The sequence below is a fragment of the Bombus affinis genome, chromosome 14, assembly GCF_024516045.1.
Source record: "Bombus affinis isolate iyBomAffi1 chromosome 14, iyBomAffi1.2, whole genome shotgun sequence".
NCBI classification, from domain to species: domain Eukaryota; kingdom Metazoa; phylum Arthropoda; class Insecta; order Hymenoptera; family Apidae; genus Bombus; species Bombus affinis.
The window spans coordinates 4061657-4087916 of NC_066357.1; the positions used below are offsets into that span (position 1 = coordinate 4061657).

Genomic DNA, 26260 nt, shown 5'->3' on the forward strand with positions numbered 1-26260 from the left:
ATTTATTGTTTTCGCGTGTTTACGATTTCGTCGGCAATGACAGCCGTATTTGTCCGGCACTATGTCCGTTCTTGGGAACGATTGCATTGTACACGATTGGTATCGTGGTGTGTACATGTCTAGTCCCGTGTGCAGCAGTGGCACAGTCAATTGACCTCGTTCTCGTTCGTACGTCGCGGCACGACTGGAACGCGACGCGACGCGCGAATATCACCGATTGTGGCCCGTGGAAACAGCTACGGTACATGTGTATATCACCGCTTGAATATCTCTAGTGCATCCACGCGGCTCGATGGCTCTTCTCTTGCTTTCGTTTAAAGATGTTTTACGCAGATGTACTTGACTATTGCATAGAGTTAATATTTGCAGGAAATGTGAAAACAATGTATCATTTAAACGAAGGGAATATTTATTCAACAACGAGAACAATTTGGCTGAGAATCATGGTGTCGTAGGTCAAGATCTTGAGAACTCGAACGTAGTAACAGATTCGAACCTTTAAAAGTATCGTAATTTATTAAGTTACTACTTTATTCACTGTGACGATATACGTTTTTTTCATTGTTATTTAAATATTATTAAATATTTTATTATAGTTTACAATTTAATATTAATTAGATATATATATTCTTTTTTGTTAAAAAATATACTCAATCTTTTATAATGACGAACACAAAACACTATTTTATGAAAGCTAGCAATGGACTGTCGCACACCACTGCGATTCTCAACACTCCATTTAATTAAAAAATATATGGTCTAAAATTACTGTTCATTGTTATCAACGTGTAATAGGAAAGGATTTATAGAGAGTAGAATTTAATAATGGAGGTTTCTTCCACGTAAGTTATAATGAAATGGTGAAATATTGCTTTGAGGATGTAATATGTCCTGAGGGCGAAAGAGGGGAATACATATTATTGAAATATGCTTTTGTTGCAAAACGATATTAAAAATATTGAAATATTACTTTGGAGATCTAATAGGTCTTGTTGCATGTATACTGCTCAAAGGGCTTTTTTCTTCCCTTCGTTTAAATACGTTCTGTGCAGAAGAAATTAATGTGTTACGTAAAAGCAGTATATAAAATGTTGAAATACGATGTCAAGGATTCAATACATTCTCAAAAGGAAAAACTTTTGGATAGAAGTTAACGAAACGATGAAAATTATGGCGACACGTCATACTTGAACGATCATTTATCAGCCTATTCCAATATAGGCAATTTTTATTTTTATAAAAAGATATTCACGCCAAATATTCTATCGATGAGTAATACGCACTATCGGATCGTGATGTCAGCGTCGACTATGCTATCTGATGAAAAAAAATCGCAGCAATGGAGCATTTTCAATGCGTCGGTGTGTCACGGTTGGCGTTGATTTCCTTACACGCTGTTCTTTTCGAGAAATTTTCCAACGCATATCTATTGTCGACCCAATAATGCGCTCGACTAGAACGTGATACGTGAATGTTGCAACGAATACAAGTGTCATTGATCTCAGTCTATGGATGGAGGTGAGATCGCGTTAAGAGGACCTTGGTCCATTTTTCCTTTTGGCTTTCGTCGCAACCAGTCAACTGTCAAGCGCGTATCGTTCAACAACGATTAATCCTTTTACGTATAACGGTGTAACAAGAAATAGAAAAAGAATGATTAAAAAGAAAATTTATTTCTTTTATCATCGAAATATTCGTATTTGCGAGGTTACATACAAAGAATAAGTAATTTCGTCTATCCGCGCATCCGATAAAAAATTCTCGAGTTCCAATATTACAACAACGGTGAAATTAAATGTAGGATTTCTACAGAACACGAGATTGCCATTGATCTATGAAAATAGCGCCACGATGCAACGATTTTAATTTCCATTTCAAATAAAATATCTTTATAAGCTATTAAAATTCCTCGTAAGACATTCGTAAGAATATTCCTGTCACGCAACTTCCAACAGCAACTAAACGAGAGATTAAAAAGAAGCATAACTAACTATCGTTGAACACCATGTACGTTCGTAGAGCATTAAATTTACGAAAATTGGCCAGTATTTAAGTTTATTAGCCACGATTGATAATGAAAATTCGAACGAAAACGGTCCATCGACGAACTATTGCTAATTTATTCGAACGAGGATGGTTTCATGTGGAAAACGAAATGGGAGAAAAGAAGTATGAGGAAAGAGGTTGTACGCGGAGTTACATTAATTAGTTGGCGGACTAGCATAGAGAGAGACCATTATTTGAAATCGATTTCGCGAGTACAATCGCGGCTGGCAATAATTAAAATTGCGGCATAGTAATTCGGATGATTAAGGGCCACACGGTGCGCAATTATCGCCTGCACGTACCGAAAAGGAGATAAATAACCGTAGGCGACATAAATTCCCGTGGACGCGCGCCTGTCTGCGCTGTTACAAACGATAAATCCGCTGGAAATCGTCACGCGGTCGCGGGGACGCTTGCGTCTTCCCAATCTTATTACTATCTGTATAGCGTACACCGTCGATTAAAAATTCGATAATGATAACATAGAATAATATATAATTCTTTAGCTTTCATTGACAAGATATCGTACTCCCGTTTCTATCGTTTCAATTCTCCTTCGTTTTAACTAAATTCACGATTTCTGAAGTTAAATCTATGACTTTTTATTACTATTGCTACTTCGCGTAATTATAGGTTTATTAAATTGTAACTGGATGAAGTAGAAAATTGATATTTCAGCGAAACTAATACTGAACCGTAGAACATCTCTGCTTTCTTTACGAAAACGTAAAAAGAAATAAATGTGTTTCTACCGACGAGAATTGGTACAACAAAATTCTTCCCGCGATTCAAAGGAACCTCAGCTCTGAAAGGCCCTTTTCTAATCTAGTACTCACACTTCCATCGAATGCGGCGTAAAGTCAACTACATTTTACCTAAGATTTATATGAACTCAACCCTTTTTCGTTCCCGCCTAGACTTTAAATTACCACCAATCGCGGGATACGTCTTTTTAATACCACCGGAACACGATCAATTTCGAACAAAAACACGAAAGCAAAGAAGAAAACTACCGAAACAAAGTATTAAGCGTATTTTTCCCCCCGTACGAATTGTATCTGGAGGCATGGGGCGCCGTGACACTTCGGTAATTACGCACGTAGATTCCGACAGTGGAATTTATTCGTCGTTTATCGCCGGTCACCCGGTATATTAAACAGACGATCGCGTCGTTTTTCACCGAGCTGACGTCCGCGCCGCTCGACGATGATCTCGTCGACGATAACTTGCGCAATCAAAATCCCGATTTCGCGCGTGTCACCCCTTTCTCACGGTCGAAAATCGTTTACGAGCGCCGTCATTCCCCTCGCGTTTCCCACAATTTTTTTCTTCGTCCCTTTTACGTTTTCTATCGGTCCTGCAGCATTAGTCGAAACACGTTCGACACGTTTTATAAAAGTGTTTTACGAGCCGCGCATATACGAGAATGATTATTTCGCGTGCAGAAAATTCTGTTCGCGGGAAATTGAGGATTTTCATGGTTTCGGCCGACTGGGGTTATTGTTAGTTGAACGATTGTCGGGCGATGGCTATGTCGGGGAATTTATCTGGCACGGATAAAGCGAGAACAGTTAGTTAACGGGAAGGATTAAGTTTAGTTTTGTGCTTGGAAGGGAGGAAGATGCTGCTTAATCGATTTCTAATTGGAGTGACAGATATTCTTGCTACTTACGGAATTTTTAAAATACTATATTTTTGTTAAGTATTATGTTGGTGGAAAACAAATGGCTGATTGACGATCGTCGAAACTTGAATTTTAATTCCTACGTACTTCGTGTAAGAAGGAAATAAACTGTATTTCTTGTAGTTCTTTTTTAATCGACGAATATTAAATGCTCTCTGTATAAAGATTTTTTATTTTTTCTACCAAGGTCCGGTATCCAGCTTTTGTCAAAAATTGTAGATCGTTGCAAAGGAATAAGAAAGTTCAAGCTCAATCCAAAAATTATTATAATTTTTTACTTTAAAATTTAATTAACTTTTCATTGACTCTAGTCCTTATAATAATTTCACTATTTTAATAATACAAAAATCATAAAGAATAATAGTCAATCGCTATAGTGAATGAGACGCAGTGTATTTGTTTATACCGTGATCGATCATTTTCTTTCCATCATCGTAATGCATCGGACAAAATTATCGCAGTAGGAAGTAACGTAGTAAGAAAGAATATAGCTGTTTATAGCTTGTTATACCGTTTCTCTAATCGTATAACAATTCTTGTCTTCTTTTTTCTGTTTTCAGCTTTCTGTAAGTTGCGATTTATGTTAAGTTCTCACTCTCGTCACTTGAAAACCCACTCTCTCACGTTGAAGATCTTCAGCTGAAGATTGTGAACTTTGCTCTGAACGGATGGATCGTTCTTTCGGAGTTAAAAGCCTTTGTTAACTACCCAAAAGTCGAACTAAAAATCCCTTCTCTTATCTGAAGAAACGTGCCCGCTAGCTTTCGATTAAAGACAACTTTGACGCTTTGAGAAGACAAATTTTTCATTTTGATTCTTTTTAACTTTTGGGCTTCCATTGCATGTAACGCGATTCTCCACGGTGATATTAGAATGTGATACTAATCAATCCCTATTCTTAAACTCTTATGATTCCCTTGAGTATTAGCTATAGTGCCAAAGAAGACGATTATAATAAAATTATATATCATCGGTGCAATTACAACATATCATGTAATCGATGACACGTGGAAGATAAAATGGCAATGGCTCTCGTTGTAAAGGTAAAGAACAATCAGCGAGGGAATACATGACAAACTAGAGAAAAACTTCCTACTTATAATTAATAGATTCTACTTATAATAATTAATTTCCATAAATCTTAAATCGCAGTCTTTTTGTTAAGTTTATAAAAATATATGATTATAAGCTAATGTTGATTATAAATAAGGAACATATCTTATGTATTTAACAGCGCGAAGAAATTTACGGAAGAATGAATAAGTTATTTACCTTAATTCTAATGAATTTTTATTTTTTATAAAAATGCCACTAACTGAGTGTTACTTAAATATTTTATTTCTTACAAAAATATATTTTACTTACTCCGACCTTTTTATTTCGTTCGAATCAATATTCTTAATCAATCAATACTCAATCGCGATTAATATAATTTACTCGTATCGAACTTTGTTAAAGTCACTTTGATCTCGTTTGGCCGTTCACCAAAACATATCGTGTCACAAAACATATTAACTAACGTTTACTAAATTTAAAGAATTGTTACAACATTTTCATATATTTTTCCAAACGTAATAAATCTTTAAAAAAAAAAAAACTTAATATCCAACAAACACAGACCATTACAAATCATCGAAAAATAAAAAGGAATATCAAGAACAAGAGATGAGGAGAAAACACACACGTGTACGCGTACTTACATAAGTACGAACGTATCAAGAGCAAATCGAGTTCACCAGATGTTCTCGAGAAGAACTGCTCGCCGACTTATTCTCAGGGAAGCAACAGAAAGAAAGAGAGACAGACAGACAGGCGGACAGACAGAGACAGTGAGACGAACGTGTTAAGCAGTAAGACAGAGAAACGTATGCGCAAAAGTGAAACGGAAGCAGAGTGCTGGAAGGAAGAGAGAAATCTGCACGGTTTACCAGGTATATACGCTTACGGCTGTCTCGCTGTCATTAATTAATCTCACGTGATAAATGTTAAGTCGTCTGCCAACTTGGAAGATGTTAACGCGGGCCGCGCGCTGGCCCAGCTGCGTGCCGCGATTGAATCAGCAACGGGCGAACGCTGAGACACCGGTGGCAGATGTTGCTGCATAAATTTCTGTTAATCCTTCGTGGCAACGACCAGAATCGTTTGTCCCAAGGCGGCCGCGAAAGATCGATCGTCGTTGCACGTGACTGTATCGATCTATTCTCTGGTTTTACGTAGATCTTAGATTTTAAATCGACTTGAGATAGAAATTCGTTGTGCGACCGATCTTTGATTCTGGATCGCGTTTGCAGTGCTTGGGATATAGCGTTGTTCGATACACTAAGTTCTAGTGGAGAACAGAGTAAATTTATATTTTTACCATTATAATCGAGAATATGAAACCTGGACAGGGAATTGTCTTACTTGCTTAAATATCGTGAAGCTGTGCTTTGGGTATTTTATATGTCCTTCGTTTTACGTGCATTTTATGCATCTTTGTGTCTCCTCAATTTTTCTATAAATACATAAACATCCGCAGTATATTATATTAGTGTAATTTGTATCGCAGCGAAATTGACACCGCTACTTGTAGAAAACATGAACAAAATCGTTGCTTCTTTTAATTTCATATTAAAGTTTCCTTTAATGGAATGACCGTAGTATAATTCACCCTGCTGTTCTCCTTGGGTCTACATGGATCCAATAGTTTTTAAGTATTTGGTTCTAGTGTTTAATATAATTTTTTAGTATATGTTTAGTGAATATAATTTCGCGCATTCCACGTTTCTTATAAATGAAGCATTCCAAAGAAACGAGATCTCTGAGGAGATACAAACGCGAGGAAGTGAGGAAAACAGCAGGATTGAAAGTTGAGCTAAGAGACTAAACTAAACCTTACAAAGGAGCTTCAAACTATCTCTTTAAAAGCCCCTAAATACTTTTCTCTATTACTTCCTTCGTTTCTCGTTTCATCCCCCAGAAAGTGATAATTTAATCTACCTCACGCAACAGTCGTTGTTATTATCATAGAACATCGAGGCTGAAGGTAAAACAAAAGCAAGGATAATCCTTCTATCGATACTTTGGCAAGTTCTAAACCAGCCGACTACCAATATCCCTGGCGTGTAGCAGGGATTTTCGTTAGGTCGGGAAACAGGAGCGATTGCCGGAAGGAAATAGAATTTCACAGCCCCCTGGAAGTCCCTGCAAGTGTGTCGTTCTTCGGTCCTTGGGCAAAGCAGGCTGGATACACATCGTTCGCTTAAAAGAGTTTGAAAACTCATTATCGCAAATCGGAGCCGAATCGAGGGAAAACTGAAGGAAACTCCGGCAACCAAAGAAAGTAATCCTTATGCCGAAAAAGAGGAGCAGGAGGAAAGAAAGAAGGTTCACCGTGACCCCGTGAATACCAGCATGTCTTCCGCCTTTTTTCCCAGCCTATCCAACCTTCGCTGATTTTTTTTCGCAGACCATGCACGCTATTATCCACAAATATTTGCATATCTAATCCAATTGAATCGGAATAACCCAATACTTTTGTTATATTTTCGATACTATCATGAAAGAAGGTTCTTCTACTGGTTAATTCGCTATTCCTTCCCATAACCGAGATCAAATGTTCCGCTAAATTAAACTGAAACACTCTGCGCCACTTAACTGGCTCGTTAAGTTACTTAACTCGGATATTGTCGCAGGACCAATTTTCATCCACCTTCCATTTTATTCAGATTAATCAGTTACGGATTAACACTTTAACCCATAACCGATTAAGATGGCGTCTATCAGATCGCAACAATTTTTAATTTTCTGGTAATTTGATGCGACACACAATATCATGCATAAGATTTGCAATCGTTGTTAACTTTATATCTATAAATACCTGAACATACATCGTCTACGTGACGAAATGACCACTGCACCAGTTCTGACTTAACTATCGCTTCTACCGATAACCACTAACTGCATGTGATTCATACGATTATCTAACCCAACGTCAGAGGTTGAAATTAAATTAAAGAGTTTCGTTCAAACTATATTTTACGTATTTGCAATAATTCGGAGGCGTGGAAATTCTTATGGTCGGTAGTGTACATTTTCGATGGACTTTCAAGCAGTCGCCAGGCCGAAAGCGCCACAGAAATAAATTGAATCATGTGGAAAGTAGAATTACAAACACATCCACGTGGCGTTTCCCTAGTTCCTTCGTGCTCGTGTGGTAGTTTCGAAGGTTTCTTCCCGGAGCCAAGAAGGTTGGAAAGGATACGAGGGATGGGAAAGAGAAAGACGAGAAACAGAGAGGGAGGGAAAGAGAGAGAGAGAGAGCTAAGGAAGGAGGGAAGGTCTTCCAACTTGGACATCCCGGGGTATTATCTATCTCGGAAGTTCCGTCCCCCAGGCTGCGGCTGGCTCCGTTGACGATGACGAAGACGACGAGGACGGTCACGCTAATCGCAGCTGGCTGGAGATTGGCTTTTAGCACGGAGTTCGGGCCAACTTGTATCGCCAGGAAATCGCGCGCACCCCCGCTCAAATTTACGGGGTGATTCCTTCGCCCATCCCTCCGTTCCTCGAGGACAGTATTTGCGGCCAGGAGAAGCTCTACTCTGCGATCGGGTCTCGACGTGGTCTTCGTGGTGATTTAAATTGCTCTAGGCGGGGGCCAGCCTTCTGATTTTTAAAGCTTCCCTTTCCCTTAAAGATTGTTCTCGAGAAGTTCCCCGGTTGATGAGGTTGGAGCCTGCTGTTTGTTGGCTGTGAGTCGTTTTATTCTTCCTTTTTCTTTTCTTTTTCTTTTATTTCTCTTTTCTTTTTCGGTTCGATGTTAGGGGCGGTTTTCCGTCGTTGAGGTGTTCGTGGAATGATTAAGTAGTTTCTGGTGCTTGCGATGATTTCTTCGATTGCTAAAGCAAATATTCGTTACTCGTTAGGAGCAAGTCTCTGTTAATCGCATATTTCCCCCAACCTACTAATCTACATGTATAATTCGTCAATTCCCATCGTCGAATTCTGTTTTTCGATGTTGCGGCTATTAAACAATTTCACGGATTTGCTTGATATTTTCGTCGTCGCTATTCGCACTTTATAAATCTTTGTGTAATTTTCGTAATTTTCGTAAATTCGAAGAATTTCATGAGAGAATAGCGTAGCATATGATAAATCATGAAACTTTTTCTCCGTGGGTTTTCATTTTGAATTATGTGATGGTAGCAAAGGTAATACGCGATTACTCTTGATTCCTCCAAGCCACCGTATCTGATCAAAGTGGACTCGTTAAATTTCAATCGTGTAGCGGCCATCCAAAAATTTAATACCTTACTATAGTACCTAATTAAAACAGGCTCGTTAAGCTTCAATCGTGTAGCAACCGTTCAAAAATTTAACGGTTTGCTATTGAATGGCCGATGTATCGACATGCATATGTACATACGTGAAAGGCTTTCATTGACGGTTTTGAATTATCAGAAAATTAATACCAAACAGCGAAATTTCACGGAAATTTGGATAAAACGGATTCTGGCGAAATATCTCCGTAACCAGACAGTTTGCAAAACAATCGTGTTCCACACTAAGCTGAACGCAACGTAACTGAATTAATTGCGAACTTTCGCCGAGATTGCCTGTAACATGCGATATATTCCTTATAGGGGCTTTATCGTGCAACTTCAATCGGCTGGGACCGTTTTGCGGTTAGGTTTCCGGTTAATCGTAACATCGAATCGCGACAATTTTCGGTGAAAGTACTTGTTTCGAAAGTACCTATTCGCAACGATTATTAGCCGTCAATCGATGGAATTGACTGACAAGGTCAGCTCGTGTCCTCGCATTGTTCTCGCCTCGCTATTGCCCACTTTACCTTGTGTTCACGTGTCACTCCTTTCTTTTACTATTATTTCTCTGTTTTTTTTTTTTTTTTTTTTTATGTCGCACAGATTGCAGCAATTTATATCTTACACGCGAATTTAAATGGTCGCGTGTTACTGAGAAATAAAATTTTTAATGGACTACGGGAAAGTGTGTTTAGAGTTCTATGAATTTGACTGAGAAGCCTGTTTAAATGGTCGATGGTTTTCAAGTATATTATTTTTAAAATACGAATATTTCGGTTATTGTCCTCCTACTTGTCGGAAGTAATTGATTGATCGCAGACGTAAAACAATATTAGACATGATAGGATTTATGGAACGTGCTTCCTTCTTGTTTCCATAGTAAGTAATCACAGACGAGTTTTATTCTTGATTTTAACGGGTTTTTATGGTAATTTCCTTAATGCATGTAAATTTATTTTGCATAAATAATCTGTTCCTTAGAATCTGTAAATATTATCTTCGTGGGATTTTTTCATATTTGGTTAATTTTAACGTAGTATTTCCATTTTATTCAAGCCTTATTTTAATTCGTCATTAAAAAGTTTTCGAATAATCAAAAGTCTCAGGAAGTTTCGCATAATCTAAAGTTACTCGCGTCGATTGTCAGAAATTTATGTGTAAATTACTATTATTTTTGGAATAGCTTGCACCGCGTGCCCCTGTAACAGGGCTGAATCGTTAATCGAAAACGTTTACAATTTCGCAAATAATCCTGCTGGCAACGAAGGAGAGTTTCTTGGTCCGAGGAATATGTAAATGAGCAGCAACTTGTAGACATCCTTCCAGCAGTCTCTCGGGGAAACATGCTAACTCAAGGAAATGTAGTTGAACCATATTCAAATTGGCGCTCTGAGTCACGCGGATCTGGAGTATGTAAAATGGCATCTACGATGTCTCAAACTCTCACCGATGCGTCTATGCAAAATATCGTTCGTCGATTTTCAATTCCCTTACATCGTTTAATTTTCTCAGTCTAGAAACGAGAAACATACAATATCGAAATTCATGATATATCGAAAATGCTTTCTTATCGATGCACCGTGTGACGAATTTATATCTACGAAAGAGACACGACTATGATCAAAATATTTAAATGGAAACAGTCCAAAGATGATAGAGTAAGACAAGATTCGAGAAGGAAGACAAGACAAATGAAAATCTAGGAAGATATATCGTCCACTAGAAGTAAATTCATCTACGTTCGAACGCCGAGCACAGAAAAGCAACCAAAATGTGCGTGAATCGAAGTAAACATTTGAGAAGCTTCAAAATTTAACTCAAAACCACTGAAGTAACAAACAAAAAAGAAAAAAAGAAAAAGAGAACTCCAAAAGAAGGAAACAATAAATACGAGAAGATAATAAATTTGTCCAAAAATATCCACACGCTTCAAAATACACACTCTATTCTCAAAGTAAATTCCTGCACATTCAGCCGTCACAAGAAATAATGGAAAACGCATTCGAAGCAAGGTCAGACTTTTAAGAGTGGCGAAAAAGGCAGACAGAACGGAACGAAATATTAAGGAAACTTCAGGAGGAGACGTCGAAGAACGGAAAGGAAAAGACGGGAAAACAGGAAGGGCATATGGGTTCGTGTGTCGAAGGAAGAACGCCGGCGAAGATCTTTGGAGCAGCGCCAATTTCCAGAATAACTTAGCGTCGCACGCGTCACCAATATGGCATATAGACGACGATGGTGTGCACGATACGCGGCGGTGCACACGTGCTATCTGCAGACCGTGTGATTTAGACCGGCGGTATATACCTGCATTTTATAGGCAAATTTCCTGGCATCGACGTCTGACAGCGACCGTTGTATCGTCGACCTGGGAATCTACGCGGTTTTGCGTAGAACTTTGGTCACGCGACAGTATCTGCTCTGAATTTAGACGACAAACGCGTTCGTTCTGTTTCTACGGATTGTTTCGCCAAGTACAAGGTTCGATCGTGGCTTGACCCAGAGATTCACGCGATTTTTAATATTTATCGAGTCCGCCCCCGCTTCTAGAGTTCTCAATGGCTGTCAGAGTTTCGTTCGGAACAGCCTGAAATTACAGTCTTCCGGCAGAATTTATGCAATTTCCTAGAAATGCTTCTGTTGGACTGTTACACGAGCGTACCGTGTTTTCGACCATCGGTTTATTTATTTATCGTTAAAAAAGGATAGAAAAATGTTCGTAAGGCAGGAGAGTTACGAGAGAAGGCAGAAAAAAGGAGAAATAGGGATAATGAAAGCGTAGAAAAGTTTAAGCACAAAGGGTGGAGAGTTGGAGGAAACAAAAGAAAAAGAGAACACGTGAAAGATAAAAATTCAATCGCAAAGGGTGAAAGGCCAGGAAATAGAAGAAGTTGCAAAGAAGAAGGTAGACCAAATCCCTCAAAAAGATAGGAGTTCAAAGCTGCAGAAGTTCTACAGATAAAAAGAAGCATACGTGTAAAACCTCGGAAATAAAATATGGGATGCAGGATTCGAAATTATATTTAACATAGATTCGGGTAGTTCTTAAATGGATAGCAATTGCTTGCGATATTTTCATCGTTGATACCGTTATTTATTTGCTAAGCTCCAAGTAGACAAGTGCCGATTTCACGGAAACGGGTAGTTCGAATAAGAAGCGAATAGGATTGAGAAACGAGCTTTCATCGACGCTGCAGTGAACTTAAGCGTTCCACGAAGCATGGACTAACAAAGCGAGTAAGGTGATTAAGGGCCGAGTATAAGATGATTAGAGTTTCCCTAGAAAATTCCAAACTTCCGCCGTATCTTTACAAATACAATCTGAGATCCGTGAATATCTACAGCAGAAACATCCTCTTTGTCTTGTTCCTGGATTCCACGAAACACGAGAACTCGAGTATCCAACTTTTAATTTATTCCTTTCGACTACATCCTCAGATTCGTTATAAAAATTGTTCATTTATATACAACCCGTCCAGAACCATTGCTACTCGGTTCTGTCAATTTTTTATAATATAAGCGACCCATTTTTTGAGCAAATTTCCTTTTACGATCTCAAAATTGCGAACGCTATTACAGTTCGAGCGATTCATTTAAATGCGATCGATCAATATCAAACACGACGTTTTCTGTTCTAATATGAAAAATTTGAGCATTGGAAAGACGATCGGCTTGTTTTTGCAACGCACGAACGGAGAAATAATTTTAAATCTCTTTGAAGTCAGCTGGAAATGTTTTGCAGCGCCTGTAACACGCGATAAACATGTTTGTTCTAGTTTTTTACCGTCTAACAGAGAAACGTGTTTTGAATCGAAGTATCACATAATTCTCTGTGGTGGAGGATGGTAACGGCCGTGTTAAAGTTCACCAACTTCCGCCTCTTCGATTTTTCTCTAGTGCCAGTCAAACATTCGTTTCGAAAATTGATCAAAGACAGAAGAAATGTCTTTTCAACAGATGATGAAGAAAATGTAATGTATTTACTTGGAAAATAGTAAATTCGTTGTAGCTATTTAACGTAGTAAATTAATTTTATACTGCTCGTGAACGACGTAACTTCTCGTTTATTGTTAATACAATAGATTATCCGAGATGATGTGGAACGGACCTACCTCGAATAATCGAGAACTCGGAAAGGTTTATTAGCGTTCATAAATCGCATAATAAAATCGTAGATAACGTTTTGATAATATAATGTTGTACATGCGTTTAGGTTTAATTAATTACTTAATCTGTTGAAAGTTTGATTAATTGCTTTCACAGTGCCTAACTATTTACATTTTCGTACTCTTCGTGTTAAAATTTCGAAAGAGATAAAGTAATGCTATGAAGTTATGGTAAAGTTCAGAGCACGTCGAATAATACGGAACTTCGAATAACCGAGACTCCATCGTAAATAATTTCTAATCCTACAATGAGTATTTCTTAACTCTGCTACGATATTCGAATTTTCGTAATTTTGCATTTTAGCAACAAAAAAGACTTGTAATATTTTGAGAAAATATCAAGCGTAAAATTGAAAACAACATTCATGTTGCTGGCAATGATCCTTTCAATAATAACAGCCTTTCCATATTTCACTCGAATTTGAAATATTTTTTAATGTTAGAAGATACTGATACCGAAAATACTGAGAGATGTTTGATCGAAAATAGCCGAAAGAATGCAACCGGATTAAAGTAAACAACTCGATCAGAATAATTTACTTTTTGCTCTAACACTCGGGACAAAAATTGTTCCTTAGCCACGTAGAGACAGTTTAAAATTCTTATCCATTGCTAATTAAATTCCAAGTTTTCCCAATTTTTGCACGAGGCAAAATTAACAGACGTTAAGGAAGAACTAAGAAACCCTTCTGCCAGATACAAATCAGGCTAATCCTCGCCTATTAACTACCCTCGTACATCGTATCTCTCGGCGAAACTTTCCCCAACTTGCATAATATTTTGCATCGCGTTGATCGCGTTAATTTTTAATTAAACGAGCCTGGTACAGTGGCGACAGGAGAAGAACGATTTCTCGTTCGTCCGAAAGTGTCCTCGAGATTCCCCGATGGCCATTTATTTTCCCTTCTTTGCTCGCTTTCGCTCGCCAAATCCGCAATTCGGAGCTGATACGAAACGCAATTTGCCCGCGCTGGCTGGAACTGGATAGCTCGACGAACGTGGGGTACTCTTTCTAAAAATGGGAAATATACGATGAAATCGGGAAGCTTCGCGGGGAAACTCGTTGACGCTGTTGGTGACCTGGAAACGGAGCGAGTTTCTACACGAAATTTTCTGAAAAACGATCGCAAGATCCATCAAGGATGCGCGGCTTCTCGATGGATAGCGGGTTCGTCGTTTCGAGGCGTTTACCTTTTACAAAATGTGCACCTTAAAGGGCCCCGTGGAAACTGTAGAAATTGCACGATAAATGCGTGTTGATAATTTTACAGAATAAAAGAATACAGATTTATGTAGCACAGTGTAGTAGAATGCAACTGGAGATTATTCTACGTGCCAGGATAATTCGAATAAATAAATAATATTTGGAATAGAATTTGTTCGTTTGGAGCATCGTTTTCATCTGAAGATTCGTTTTTCAAAAAGTCAAACTTTGTCAAATTTTGTCATTTTTGTCAATTTCATTTTGTCATTCAAAAGTGGAATTTTGTCAGATACGCGCGTATCATGCACGATTTTCTAAAAAACGAGGCTTTAATTAAAAAACTCATATTCCTCATATTTTACTTATTTCTAGATGTGCTTTTATAATTCTCTATCTCTCTTTTTTCCCATCCTGTAATTTAATATGCTTCGAGTAATTATAATGATTCCAATGTACAATAGAATTATCTCCTATGTCTGGAAAGAACTAACGAAATTTCGCTCATAATGGAGACAAACGCACGTAAAATTACGAATAGATTCATTAAAGGAACGGACACCGCATAAACGTGCCTCAATAGCGTCGATAATGATTTCCATATCATAACGATCGTCGCTTTGCGTCGGGCTATCACCGTTATGGTATCATTATTGACAAAATTTCGTATGTAACGAGATGCGGGTGAATTTCACACGTATCTGCGGCAGGCGTTACATATTCAATTTCGAAGATTTAAAACCGAATAGAATTCCGTGGATATCGATAAATCAAGTCAATAAACTAAACGAGAAAGGAGACAGAAAACTCTCGTTGAATAGATTGATTGAAAGATTGGAAAATTCAACGATGCGTAATTTTTTTAGGTTCTAACTAGGACATTATAGGAATGTACATTTCAAAAGTATCGAAGCTAATCACTTTGACCCACTGTGACATCATACGAAATAACAATTCGTTATTTGTACTCAAATTTATTAAAATAGCCTGTATATCCGGAATGTGGCTACTATACCTCGAGAACGAATATTTTCATGTTTCTTTTTTCATATAATTAAAGTCACGATATTCTTATCCAAAGGCCGACCTAAAAATCTAGATCAACGCTATCACAATCGAGACGTAAAAACTAACTTCGGATTCTCTGGGACTCGTAAAAACTCCCGAATTCAAAACATATCCGGATTATTAGCAAACAAAGCAAGAAAGAGATCACCCCTTAAAAACCTGCTATCGCAACCCCTATTCCACTTTATATTACGATCCCCATATTCCGCTAATCTGGACCCGCTGTGTCCTACCGACCATCCCCTTATCTCGCGAAACCACCCCCGATTTCTCATAAAATTTCCAAAATCGTTCACCAACCTATCCCTCAACGTTAAAAACTAAAAAAAAAAAAAAACAACAAAAAAGAGAAGAAAAGAAAACTGAAAAATTTCACGCGTGCAATCGACGCGTAACAATTAAAGCGAACTGCCTAAGGTAAGAATGGGGAAACGCAGGAACCTCTTAGCGTCGCTTAATTACTATAGCGGAGGGTGCACACGTACGCGAGGGTGGCTCTGCAGATGGAAGAAAAGAGGGATAGAAGCGAAAGAACGCGTGGAAAGACAGGCTGAGAAAGGGGGAAGGGCCAGGCGGTGGAATTTGCATACAAACGAGTTTGGGATTTCATTCGGATCGCACGCGTGTGTTTGCACCATTATAAACATTTCATTGCAATCCTCGATAGTCGCGGCGGGAGAAACACCGTTTCCAATGGAAAGAGATTGCATTCGTGAGTCGAAGCCGCCTCGAAAGTCCTGATAGTATCCTCCACGCGCCGCGAATGACATTAAGTCGCTCGTGCTTTCGTTTGGTCCCTCGTCTTGAATTAATTACTCGATCCTCGTGAAGCATTTCGTCGCTCGTAGGTTCCGCTTGTGTATTATTCGGTAAATAAATAAGATTCGACGTAGGTTGCTCGGAGAACTTTGCTGTTCACGTTGTTTGCGTGAGAGAAGAGTACTAGGAGAAATGGTGGATTTTGTTCGGTTGCGAGGTGATTCGATGTGTCTCCGCGGAATTGCGGAATTTGTATTTATTTTGTAGCGTGGTAACGCGCGATGTGATTACCCTATAGGACTACTACGGGTCGTTTAGAAAGCTTCGATACTTGGAGATTCGAGTAGATCGTAATACACTGCTTAGACAGAGTTAAAAGTTCACCTCGTTTGTTACCGTTTTCTGTGATTCGTGATTAGCACTGTTCGTTCTGCTTCCGTAGAATTAATATGAAATTAACTTTTATATTACCGAGTCGTTGAGTTTTCGAATAATTTCATCGCGAAATTTCAGATTTTCTTGGCAATGCGTTTCCGTAGAATTCCCAGAACATTTTATCGAATAAAATATCGCCACTTTTTCAAAAACACAATTTCTCAAGTATAAAGAAAAGAATATAATTAATTTATAACCGAGCAGTGTTTCCACATACCGTATAAAAATTTGAAAGAATAGCTTCATTACTCGAGAGAGGAGATCTGTTCTTCGTAATATCAATTGAAATTCCTGCATTCGTGTTGGCAAAGTTTCCGACTCGTTTGTCTTATCCTAGCTTGAAATTGGAATACATTCGCTTTCGTTTGACGGAGAATACGGTAAAACAGGAAGCGAATAAACTGTGGAAGCGTTAATGAAAATGAGTAAGTTTCGTTTACTATGTTAGGCTGGGATGTGACGTTCATCGCTGGAAACTTTGGAAACTCGGGGATAAATTATAGCGAAGCTTACTCTTGATTTTAATCGTACTTGACGTTCTTGCAAAAGTGGATTGAAATAGAAACGGAAGAAAATGAAATAAGCTATTATAAATCTGGCGAAATAACTGGATTAATCTATATTTCTTTTTTTCATTTTCAATATGGCGGTTCACATGATAAATTCATTAAAAAAATTTTCATCCGGCGTTGGTAAAAAATTTACATAAAAATGGGATTCGAGATAAATTTAAAATTACCACGCGGTTGAAATAGTAACGTTAAATTGTTAATTATTTCGTTACTTTATGATAAGTAACACTAAAGTCTCCTTTTTTTTTTTTTTGGTATTTCCATTTAAAATTGAAAATTTGTCAAACGAACGTATTTGAAAAAGAAATGGCAAAAGATAAAAAGTAAATGTCGCAAGGGATGGAAAATCAGTATTTTAAAACAGGAATAGGAAAACCCTGGAATACGTTTGATTTTCATCGTATAAAGTATAAAGGAAGCTCATTGTGATGCATAAGTTCGACAAGAAGACCTTTACGATGAAAAAGCAGAATCTGTCTATTGCCTATTATTTTATAGGCCGTCGTATCATAAATCGTATCGTTGGTATGCATAAGATCCAGTATGGTCTTATTCGGTTCTATCCTGAAAATACACTCTAATTTCTGATCGGTGTCTATAAATTTCGTATAAAGGACACGTGACGTTCATAATAAGCGTGTCTAACAAGAGTCGACTATTTCCTATTTATCCTGGTAGTTATATTTATTATGTCTGTCACAGACGTTCTCAATTTTTTTAATTTATCTTCATCATTATAATAATTAATATCAAACTGTTTACAAGTTTTCAATAAAAATTGTTCTAGATAATTTTCACAGTTTTCGTATTTAAATATTTTCCCACGTAATGTTTATTTCACAAACATCTACTCAAGCTTGTCAAATTTTTAGTATAATACATCGTTAAAATTTTTAACTAAAATTACTTAGAAACATCAAAAGGATTAAAAAAAAAGATAAAGGACAGTTTCGTGTAAATTGGATCGCTGTAAGAGAATCTGAATGGATAATCATGATCGTGGTAAGTGACCTTTCGCGAATGGTACATATAAAAGAGAAGACGAAGAAGTATTCAAATGTTTCCCGACGATCAGCTTTATATTTATGGCTGACACTATAAAGAGTGAGAGTTAAATGTGTCATCAAGTTGACTAGAGTCTTCGGCGTCGCCTACGATAGATATTTTTATGGGCAGTAACATCGAGCCATCGCGAAACTTGATCGAACTATCGAAGTATAATTCGCGATGCGCTCGTCTCACGGCGACTCTTCTCAATTTTCTTCTCTTTTGCGCTAAAAAAAGTTAAAAGGCTACGAGGTAACTCGATTCGTCTGCAACCTACGAATTATCGTCTTCGAACAATTATTTTTCCCCACCTTGTTTTTAACAACATGGCATTGTTTAAAAATTTCCAAGTAAAAAAATATAAAATAAAAAGCAATCTCATGTTGTACAAAAATCGATAGCTACGCGTTATAAAATATATCAAAACGGAGATACGAATTGAAATTCGTGAAATTTAATGATACAACGAAACAAACACCACTGTTGAATTATTTTTACTTCTTTTTGCCGGTATTAAAAAGCGACAAAAAAATTAAACAAATATAAAAATTGACAAGAAGAGATAACAGAGAAAATTCATTTGCTTATTTCTATGAATACTTCATGGTCAAAAAGTTCACAATCTTTTTCATCGGAACACCACGACTGCAATCTCAAGTGTATCACGTTTCTCGAAACTGGTCCAGTCCGATCAAGATACCAATTCACGAGACTGTCATTCGCCATTCCATGTTATTTACTATCCAACAACGATGAAAAAAGGATCGAGGATCGCTAAAGCTCGGTGAAGCGATCGTCTCGCTCGAGATCGAGAGAATCACCGTGTATTTCGCTGCTCAACAATTAAAGTTGGCGAAACGGCCGATTAATTACGACGAAACGGAGTCGACCCTGGCCACGGATCACGATTAATTTCACTTTAACGACGCCTTTCAATGCCGTACCTCGCGTCTCTCGGTCCTGACGGTCCTGTTAAGTCCATGAAACTTCTATTTTTCTCGTCCTTCGCCATTTCTTTCTGTTTGTTGTCTCGAAAAGAAATCGTCCCCCTTTTTCTCTTTTATCGCTCATTGTTCGCTAAGAAAGAAGGAAAAATTTTGCTGAAACATTTCCTGGGCGTTTCCTTGATATTATTTTCACAATTTTTGCCCCAGGCTTATGTTCCTTTCTCGCTGGTGGATATGTATTTGTTGTAACGTCGGAGATTTTATAGAATTAACGATTTGAACTGGTCGTAAGTTACTTGGAATTTGAAAATATAGTTTCGTTTTGAACGAGAATGAAGATAAGACAGAATAATTATTCTTTCGACATTTTCTATTCTGATTAAAATCGGACCAAGTTCAGCTGTTTTAATCCTCGTCTGCCTTTCATTCGTCCAATTTTGTTTCTCTCTTAATGCAAAATTGATACAACGCGCGATAGAATACATTCCACGTTTACTTTCCATGAATATCCGATGTCTTGGAAAAGAAATGTATCAAAGTAGAAAATCGACGACTCGTCGCAACAATTGTACGGAATATTTCTCGCATTCCTGCGTAGTTGTACAGAGACGCATTTACAGCTACGAGTACAGTAAATTAACTGCAATGTCTGCACGTTAGAATAACACAATTTAGATTCCGCGTCGCAACAGCGACTGCAATTTTCTTATTTTCGTGCTGTCGACCCAAAACAAGCGATGTGCACGAAGCTAAAGAACGCTATTCTTATTCAAGAAAAATTATTCGTTGCATCACACGGGTTATGCAACAACAGAGACCATATAACGAAGAAACTTTCTTCTTTTTTCCCTCTTCCTCTCTTTCTTTTTTCGTTTCATTTCCATTCGCAACTCCCACGCAACAGTTACTGCAACACGAGTAGAATAGCTCGAAAACTCGTGCTCCTTCTATCATGCAAAATACCGTGGAAAGATGGACCAACTGCAGAGATTTGCAACACATTATCGCGATGTCTATCCTGCACGGGGTACGTTTCGTTCTTTCGTTTGTTCGTTCGTTTGTACGGATGACATTTCTCTCGATACCTTCTGGCGAACCGTGGGGAGAAGGGAGAAATATCCGCGAAATAAATGTCAGATATAAACGTATCCGTATATAACCGTAGCTGGCGATCTCCCAAGCTATAAATTAGTCAAAATGGGAAGAGTTAATACGTGTTTGGACTGCCAGGCTATGTGTGTTATCTCTTCTATAAACCGTGGGAAGTGCTTTTTCCGATCGTTTGCGTTGATTTAAACGCGCCTCGGGGAAAATCAGATACGACGCAGCGTTCTGAACCGAGTCTGAAAAGTTACGCGGGGGCAACCTGGTGTAAAAATTTCCTTGAAATCTATATATCGCGGATTGAGAAATTCCCCGCCATCAACCTCTTTCGTAACTTCTATTACTCATTTTCTACGTTTTCAATCGCGGTCGCTGGCGTTATATGGCGAAATGGTCGAGAGACGTTGGAGAAAAATTTTGACACACGTCGTTTCGATAAATCCTATGAATTATGCTATGGTCAAGAACGACGTTCTGATGGACCGTAATTCTAGCGAATGAAACGTCTGCAGACCGAAATGCGTACACATACTCGTACAAGATATGTAATTGTTCTCGCGTGTCTGTCGAAACAGTGAAATAGGATAGAAATTAGAGAATCGAAAACTCCGTTATTTCATAACTTCAACGAAACGACGAATTTTACCAGCGTTCGAAGTTACGGCTTAGTTGATGAGCCACAAGGTCTGCACTCTTCTTGCGCTCACGTATGATGTAACAAATAATTGAATAACCAAACCGAATACCGATATTGGACGTTGAATAATCGATAACCAAAATGGAATAATCAGTAGCCCTTTATGCAAATTCCTATATTTCAGATTAAAAAAGTAGGATCTCGATAAAGATCGTTTTACCTGATAAATATCACAGAAAATACTAATTTGTATATTTTCTATATTTTGTAATATTGCGCGCGTTCTGTGCAATTTTTCGCTATCAAATTTCCTAGAAATACGTGAAAATCCGCTGACTAATAATCAAGTTACACTGAAAACCAGGCTAAGAAGATGAACCACGCATGCAAGTAAGCTATGCAAACGCAAACGGCATTAATATACCGCACGATAGGGCCACGAGCAAAAAGGTCCATGGCAGTCATTAAACGAGAATCAATCTTTCACTTGCGTTCCATCCATCAGCGAAAGTGGTGCACGCGGTTTGTCTCGCCGAGGTTGTCCGAAGGTTAAAAGCGCGGTTCGTTTATCACGAGAAAAAAAGAGAACGAACGTTCTCTATCCGCCAAGGCGTATTCCAGCACTAGCTACTACGGTCATTGACGTGCGACCGTAAGAAAAATGCTTCTCATTGCACCGACACCAGCGTTTACATAACGGTGTTTCCTTTGGAGATCGCGCGCACTGGCGTTGCACAGTGCGGCAGTGGACAAAGATCGAAATAATCGTTGCTCGATTTTGATCTTTCGGTAAGATTGACAAAAGTCTTTTGCGCATCAAAATTTAATCATTTGAAAATTAACTCACTCGTTCGTTATACGCCCTCGTTTGTTAATTCCGGTTAAATAGCATTTGTTACGCCTTAAGTATGGAGAATTTAGGAAAAAATACGTATATTTCTAATCCCTAATTTGGAAATTCGTATTAAAAAGGTATTGTATTGCATTGCCACATGATATTTTGCTGCTGAAAACTGCTGCATGTTATTTATTCTTTTAATAAGTTCCACTCGTAATCGCGACTCGATCGAGGAGCCGATTGCTAACTACATTTATTCCAAAAGAATCTTAAAAGATACACAAAAACTCTGTTCTTTATTCAACGTCAGCGCGATATCTAACGGAACAGAAGGGAGGATAAATGATCTCTGCATGACACTTACGAAGAAATAGAAAGATCGTTCCCGGTATCGGCGTTATTCACTTAAACGTCACCGTGTGTGGTTAGACAAAGAAATAAACGTTCAAGATGCTTCAGCTGAGCCAGGGAGTAGAGAAAATACTAACAAAGGTTCGTTAAACGGACTTTTACTCGACTTGAATCCCTTGACATCGAGTTTCAGGAAATCTGCACATTATATGCATTTTTGTTATTTTTGTCCTGAATCCTCGTTCAAACGCCGTACTGTGGAACGTGAGAACGTGGCCTGCGAACGTGCTAGCATGACCAACGAATTTTGATTTTCGTCTCGAATCCTCATTCGAATGCCGCACCGTGCGTCGTGTCGAGTTCACCGCTTGAAAATATTTTTAACGAACCACCGGCAGGGATTATTTTCGGTCACCGACACACTTTCTTCCCCGGAGAGCGAGGAAGATGACTCGGGAAGAGAGAAGAACACTCTCGCTTTTTTCCCATTATCATCCACGCTCTCCGCGTTGCCAGCTTCCATTTAGTCGCAACTACGACGTGGCCAAACAAACGTTCACCATTGCGTCACACCGTTGAGGAGTGCCTCTGGTTGTTTACAATTATTTTTGTCGTCGCAGCGTCTTTCGCGCTGCTACGTTAAAAATACAGAGAATTGATTTGGAACACTGATGACGATTTGGAAAGCCAGAAAATGTTTAGGGAATTGCTGTTGGGCAATGGTACACGGAAGATGCGTGAGTGTTGAGTATAATGAATAGCATAGGAGTTGTTAGAGCGACGAAATATATGACGATAATTTCTTGCATTCGCAGAAGTTTTCCCTTTTCTCCCTCTAATCGCAAGGATATTCGAGATCTGCTCGATTAAATCAACGATTCAATTAAAATATCCGCCCGATTCATTTTCCACTAATGTATCAGCGAAAGACATTTATTAATTTGTTCGTGAGACTGGTGTTTCTTACTGTTTTCGAGAACGTATCGTTTAGGTTGTCGCGTCGCGGCGATGACGCAAAAAGGAGGGAGGTTTCCGCGAACGAAGCGCCTTTTAGCCAAGCTGCGGATTGCAGCGACCGCTGGCAAAAAGCTCGGCGAGGAAAGCCACAGCAGTAATGGCATTATCGCGGTCGTGTAAATCAGCAATTTATAAGTAGAAACGCGGTCGGGTCTAAAAACCGGTGTTCCGCGTCTCGGTACAGTCGCGTGAAATGGCTCGACTTGTGGTAAATCGCCGGTATCTAGAGAAATTTGTTACTTTTTTGTCTAGCCCCGGTACACATTGAGTAAGGTGAATCATAGCAACTAGAGTCTTAAGTTTTAATCTCTTCGAGGGATGAATATATTCAAAGCGGAAAATTTTATTCTTTTTTTATTCCTTCGACTTGTACTTTACCGTGTTTGAAATTCGCTCGTAATTATTCGAACGACGTACCTTCTGTATCTATTTCGTTTCTATAATAAAATCGTTAATGGTTGATACGCGCGTGAAAGGTTAATACTACTGAAGCATGAAACGATCGACCGTACACGGGATGAACGCTACTGAAGCTTCGAAACTTGGGTCAAAGAAATTTTCGTTTGTTGCGTATTTTCCATAACGAAATTCGACTTCCGAAAAATCCACCGTAGTAAATCTATACAACTTTTATGGAAAATAAATTGCTTATTTTAACGATTCTGGCAACGTTAATAAGTTGGTGTAACCTTTTCATTCCCCCTTCGCGCAGCAATATGTCTGACCAAGTCGTTCGTTGGTCGTGGTCCTTGTACATCCCACAGCAACGACAAATTTTCCCGGTTGCCCTTAGGAAACTGACAAACTACTTCGCGAGTAAGATGATTGGTGGTCGGTGCGAGGATGCCTCTCTCCCGCGGGACCTAACGACCCGGACGAAACCAAGAGAAAGACGACGAGAGAGAAAGAGAGAGAGAGAGAGAGAAAGAGAACACGAGTGGAAAGCCACATGTATAAGAACGTGGGGGCACGCCAGCAGCTTGTTTCGTCGACAAAACACTTCTTATTGGTAGCAGCAGGCATTGTGCTCGCGCCTATACGTTACGCTAAGGAGGCGAAGCAGTCAGCGAAAATATACTCTTATTTCGCTCGCAGCACCGACTGGCGTGCCCGTAAAGCCTGCACTGGGTGATAAAATCTTTCTGATAATTTATACGAGCCATGGCCGGGACGATGTGGCCGGATGCGACAATGGATGTATACGTATGTATACGTATACGCGAGGTCGCGCATAGGCGCAGCCACCGTGAACGTTTTTCTGCTCCACTCTCTGTCCATCTCTCTCTTCCTTTCTCTCTCTCTCTCTCTCTCTCTTCTTCCTTTTCAGTTCCGTTTCACCCTGTTGTTTCTTCTCCCTTGTATTTTTCCGTCGTTCTTTTCTTTTTGCCAGCCTTTCCCTGTCACGTTCTATCGCGTTCCTCCCTTGTATGCGCGCACAATGCGTTTCTCCCGGTATCCCGGTACCTCGTTCGATATCTCCTCTCTAATTTTTCCGTTCTATCCGGTTCCGATCTACCCGTCTTCCTCTTTTAATTCTTTTCCACCTGCTCCTCTACATTTTTCCTCTGTTTTAATTCCTCTCCTATGTACGTTCGTATCTCTACGCTTTTTTACTCTCACCGTGTAGATTCTTCTTTCTGTCTGTTTCCCGATTGCACATCCCTGTTGGCAACTGTAAGATATTTGTTTCGACTCGTACAGAACGTCGGTACGGTATATTCTAATAAAATTCCAAACTATTTCATATAGCAGGAGCAACATATCGAAAAAGAAAATCTACGCGTTGAAAAACTCGCGAGTCACGGTATATACACATATGCATCCGTGTTCACGCTTGCACCGGATCTTTCTCTTCGGTACGCCTGTACTCCGCCATTCTTGCCCCTTTCAATCGCCTTTTATTTTCTCTCCGGCTCGACTCTCTTCCATCTTCCTCCTTCCATTCCCGTACACGCTATACCAGACACTCGTACATACGCGATACGTACAGTGTACATACGTTGTAGACACGGCGACGACGCGTGGGTGTCGGTGGCGGTTATATTTTACGGACGTCGAGAAAGAACGCTCGACGACGTTGAACGGTGACGTATATCGCCTTAAGGGCCGTTTTCATCGTGACACTGATCGCCAAGTTCAATATCGACTATTTTCATGCGAGCGCGCGCGCTCGCAACGAGATCGGGAATCGCCGTGGGCGCAATTACCGAGACCCTCTCGACTTCCATCACGTTCCCCAACTGCGTCTTCGAGTTCGCCGGAGCCTTCGTGATGCGACACACACGGTGTGTGTTTCTATAATATTAATACGTAATTATGCGCGAACTTAATCTTCATATTGTGAAGCTCGCGCGCTGGAAATGCCGTTAATTATGCTGTACAGGTAATTCGCGCGAGGAGAGAGTACACGTCTTATGAAATATCCCGATGTGACGTCGTAAAGAGTACCGGTTTACGCGGCTCGAGCTGTAAAGCGTTCCGCTGCTGCGGAAAATGAGCACTGGTAATTAGGTTGTTGGCTAGGACTGCAAGGGGGTTACGTTTTTCTTCGTGGCAATAGAGTTCACGCCGTTAAGAAGCGTGAATATTTGCTGAAGATGTCGTTTCCGGTGATATCATAGGAGTGCAGAGCTCCAGACTAATTTTTATTTGACAATATATAATAAAATAATGGAATGACTCTCGATGATCTCTGAACGATTTAAATAGAATTGTTTCGCTTCTCAATTCGATCAAATTCTTATAGATCTCTCATGCACAATCCTCGTGACGCGCAGCCAAACTTGTACGTAGTATACCGTGCTTCCTAATCTAACTACTCTGTATTTCATCCATCGTCTCTCTTTATTCATGCTTTGATATAAACGTTCTGTTCACTGATATTCGTCGTTTACACGAATTTTGTCTCCTACGATAAAGAGAAGCATTGGAATAAACCGCACGTAAATTTTTGTGAAAAAATCAACTTTTTTAGGAGGGAAATTAAAGTCAATTTATTTGGAACGAGGGGTTGGTGCTTGATTAACTGAACTTGTCCCTATTGAATCCACTTATCTGAACGTGAACTTCAATTATTCGAATG

General features: G+C 39.1%; 1 protein-coding gene across 10 annotated transcripts in view; it reads left to right on the top strand.

Moving 5' to 3' along the window:
- Positions 1 to 26260, top strand: part of LOC126924456 (max dimerization protein 1-like) — a 228053-nt gene that overhangs the window by 189477 nt on the left and 12316 nt on the right. Inside the window, exon 7 of one of the 10 annotated variants that reach the window (XM_050738984.1) lies at positions 4291 to 5036. The exons of the other annotated variants lie outside the window; for them this stretch is intronic. Coding sequence (XP_050594941.1) covers positions 4291 to 4373 — 83 coding nt within the window. The 3' untranslated portion in view covers positions 4374 to 5036. Of the gene's footprint in view, positions 1 to 4290; positions 5037 to 26260 lie in introns of those variants that run through there. 10 annotated transcript variants of the gene reach the window in all.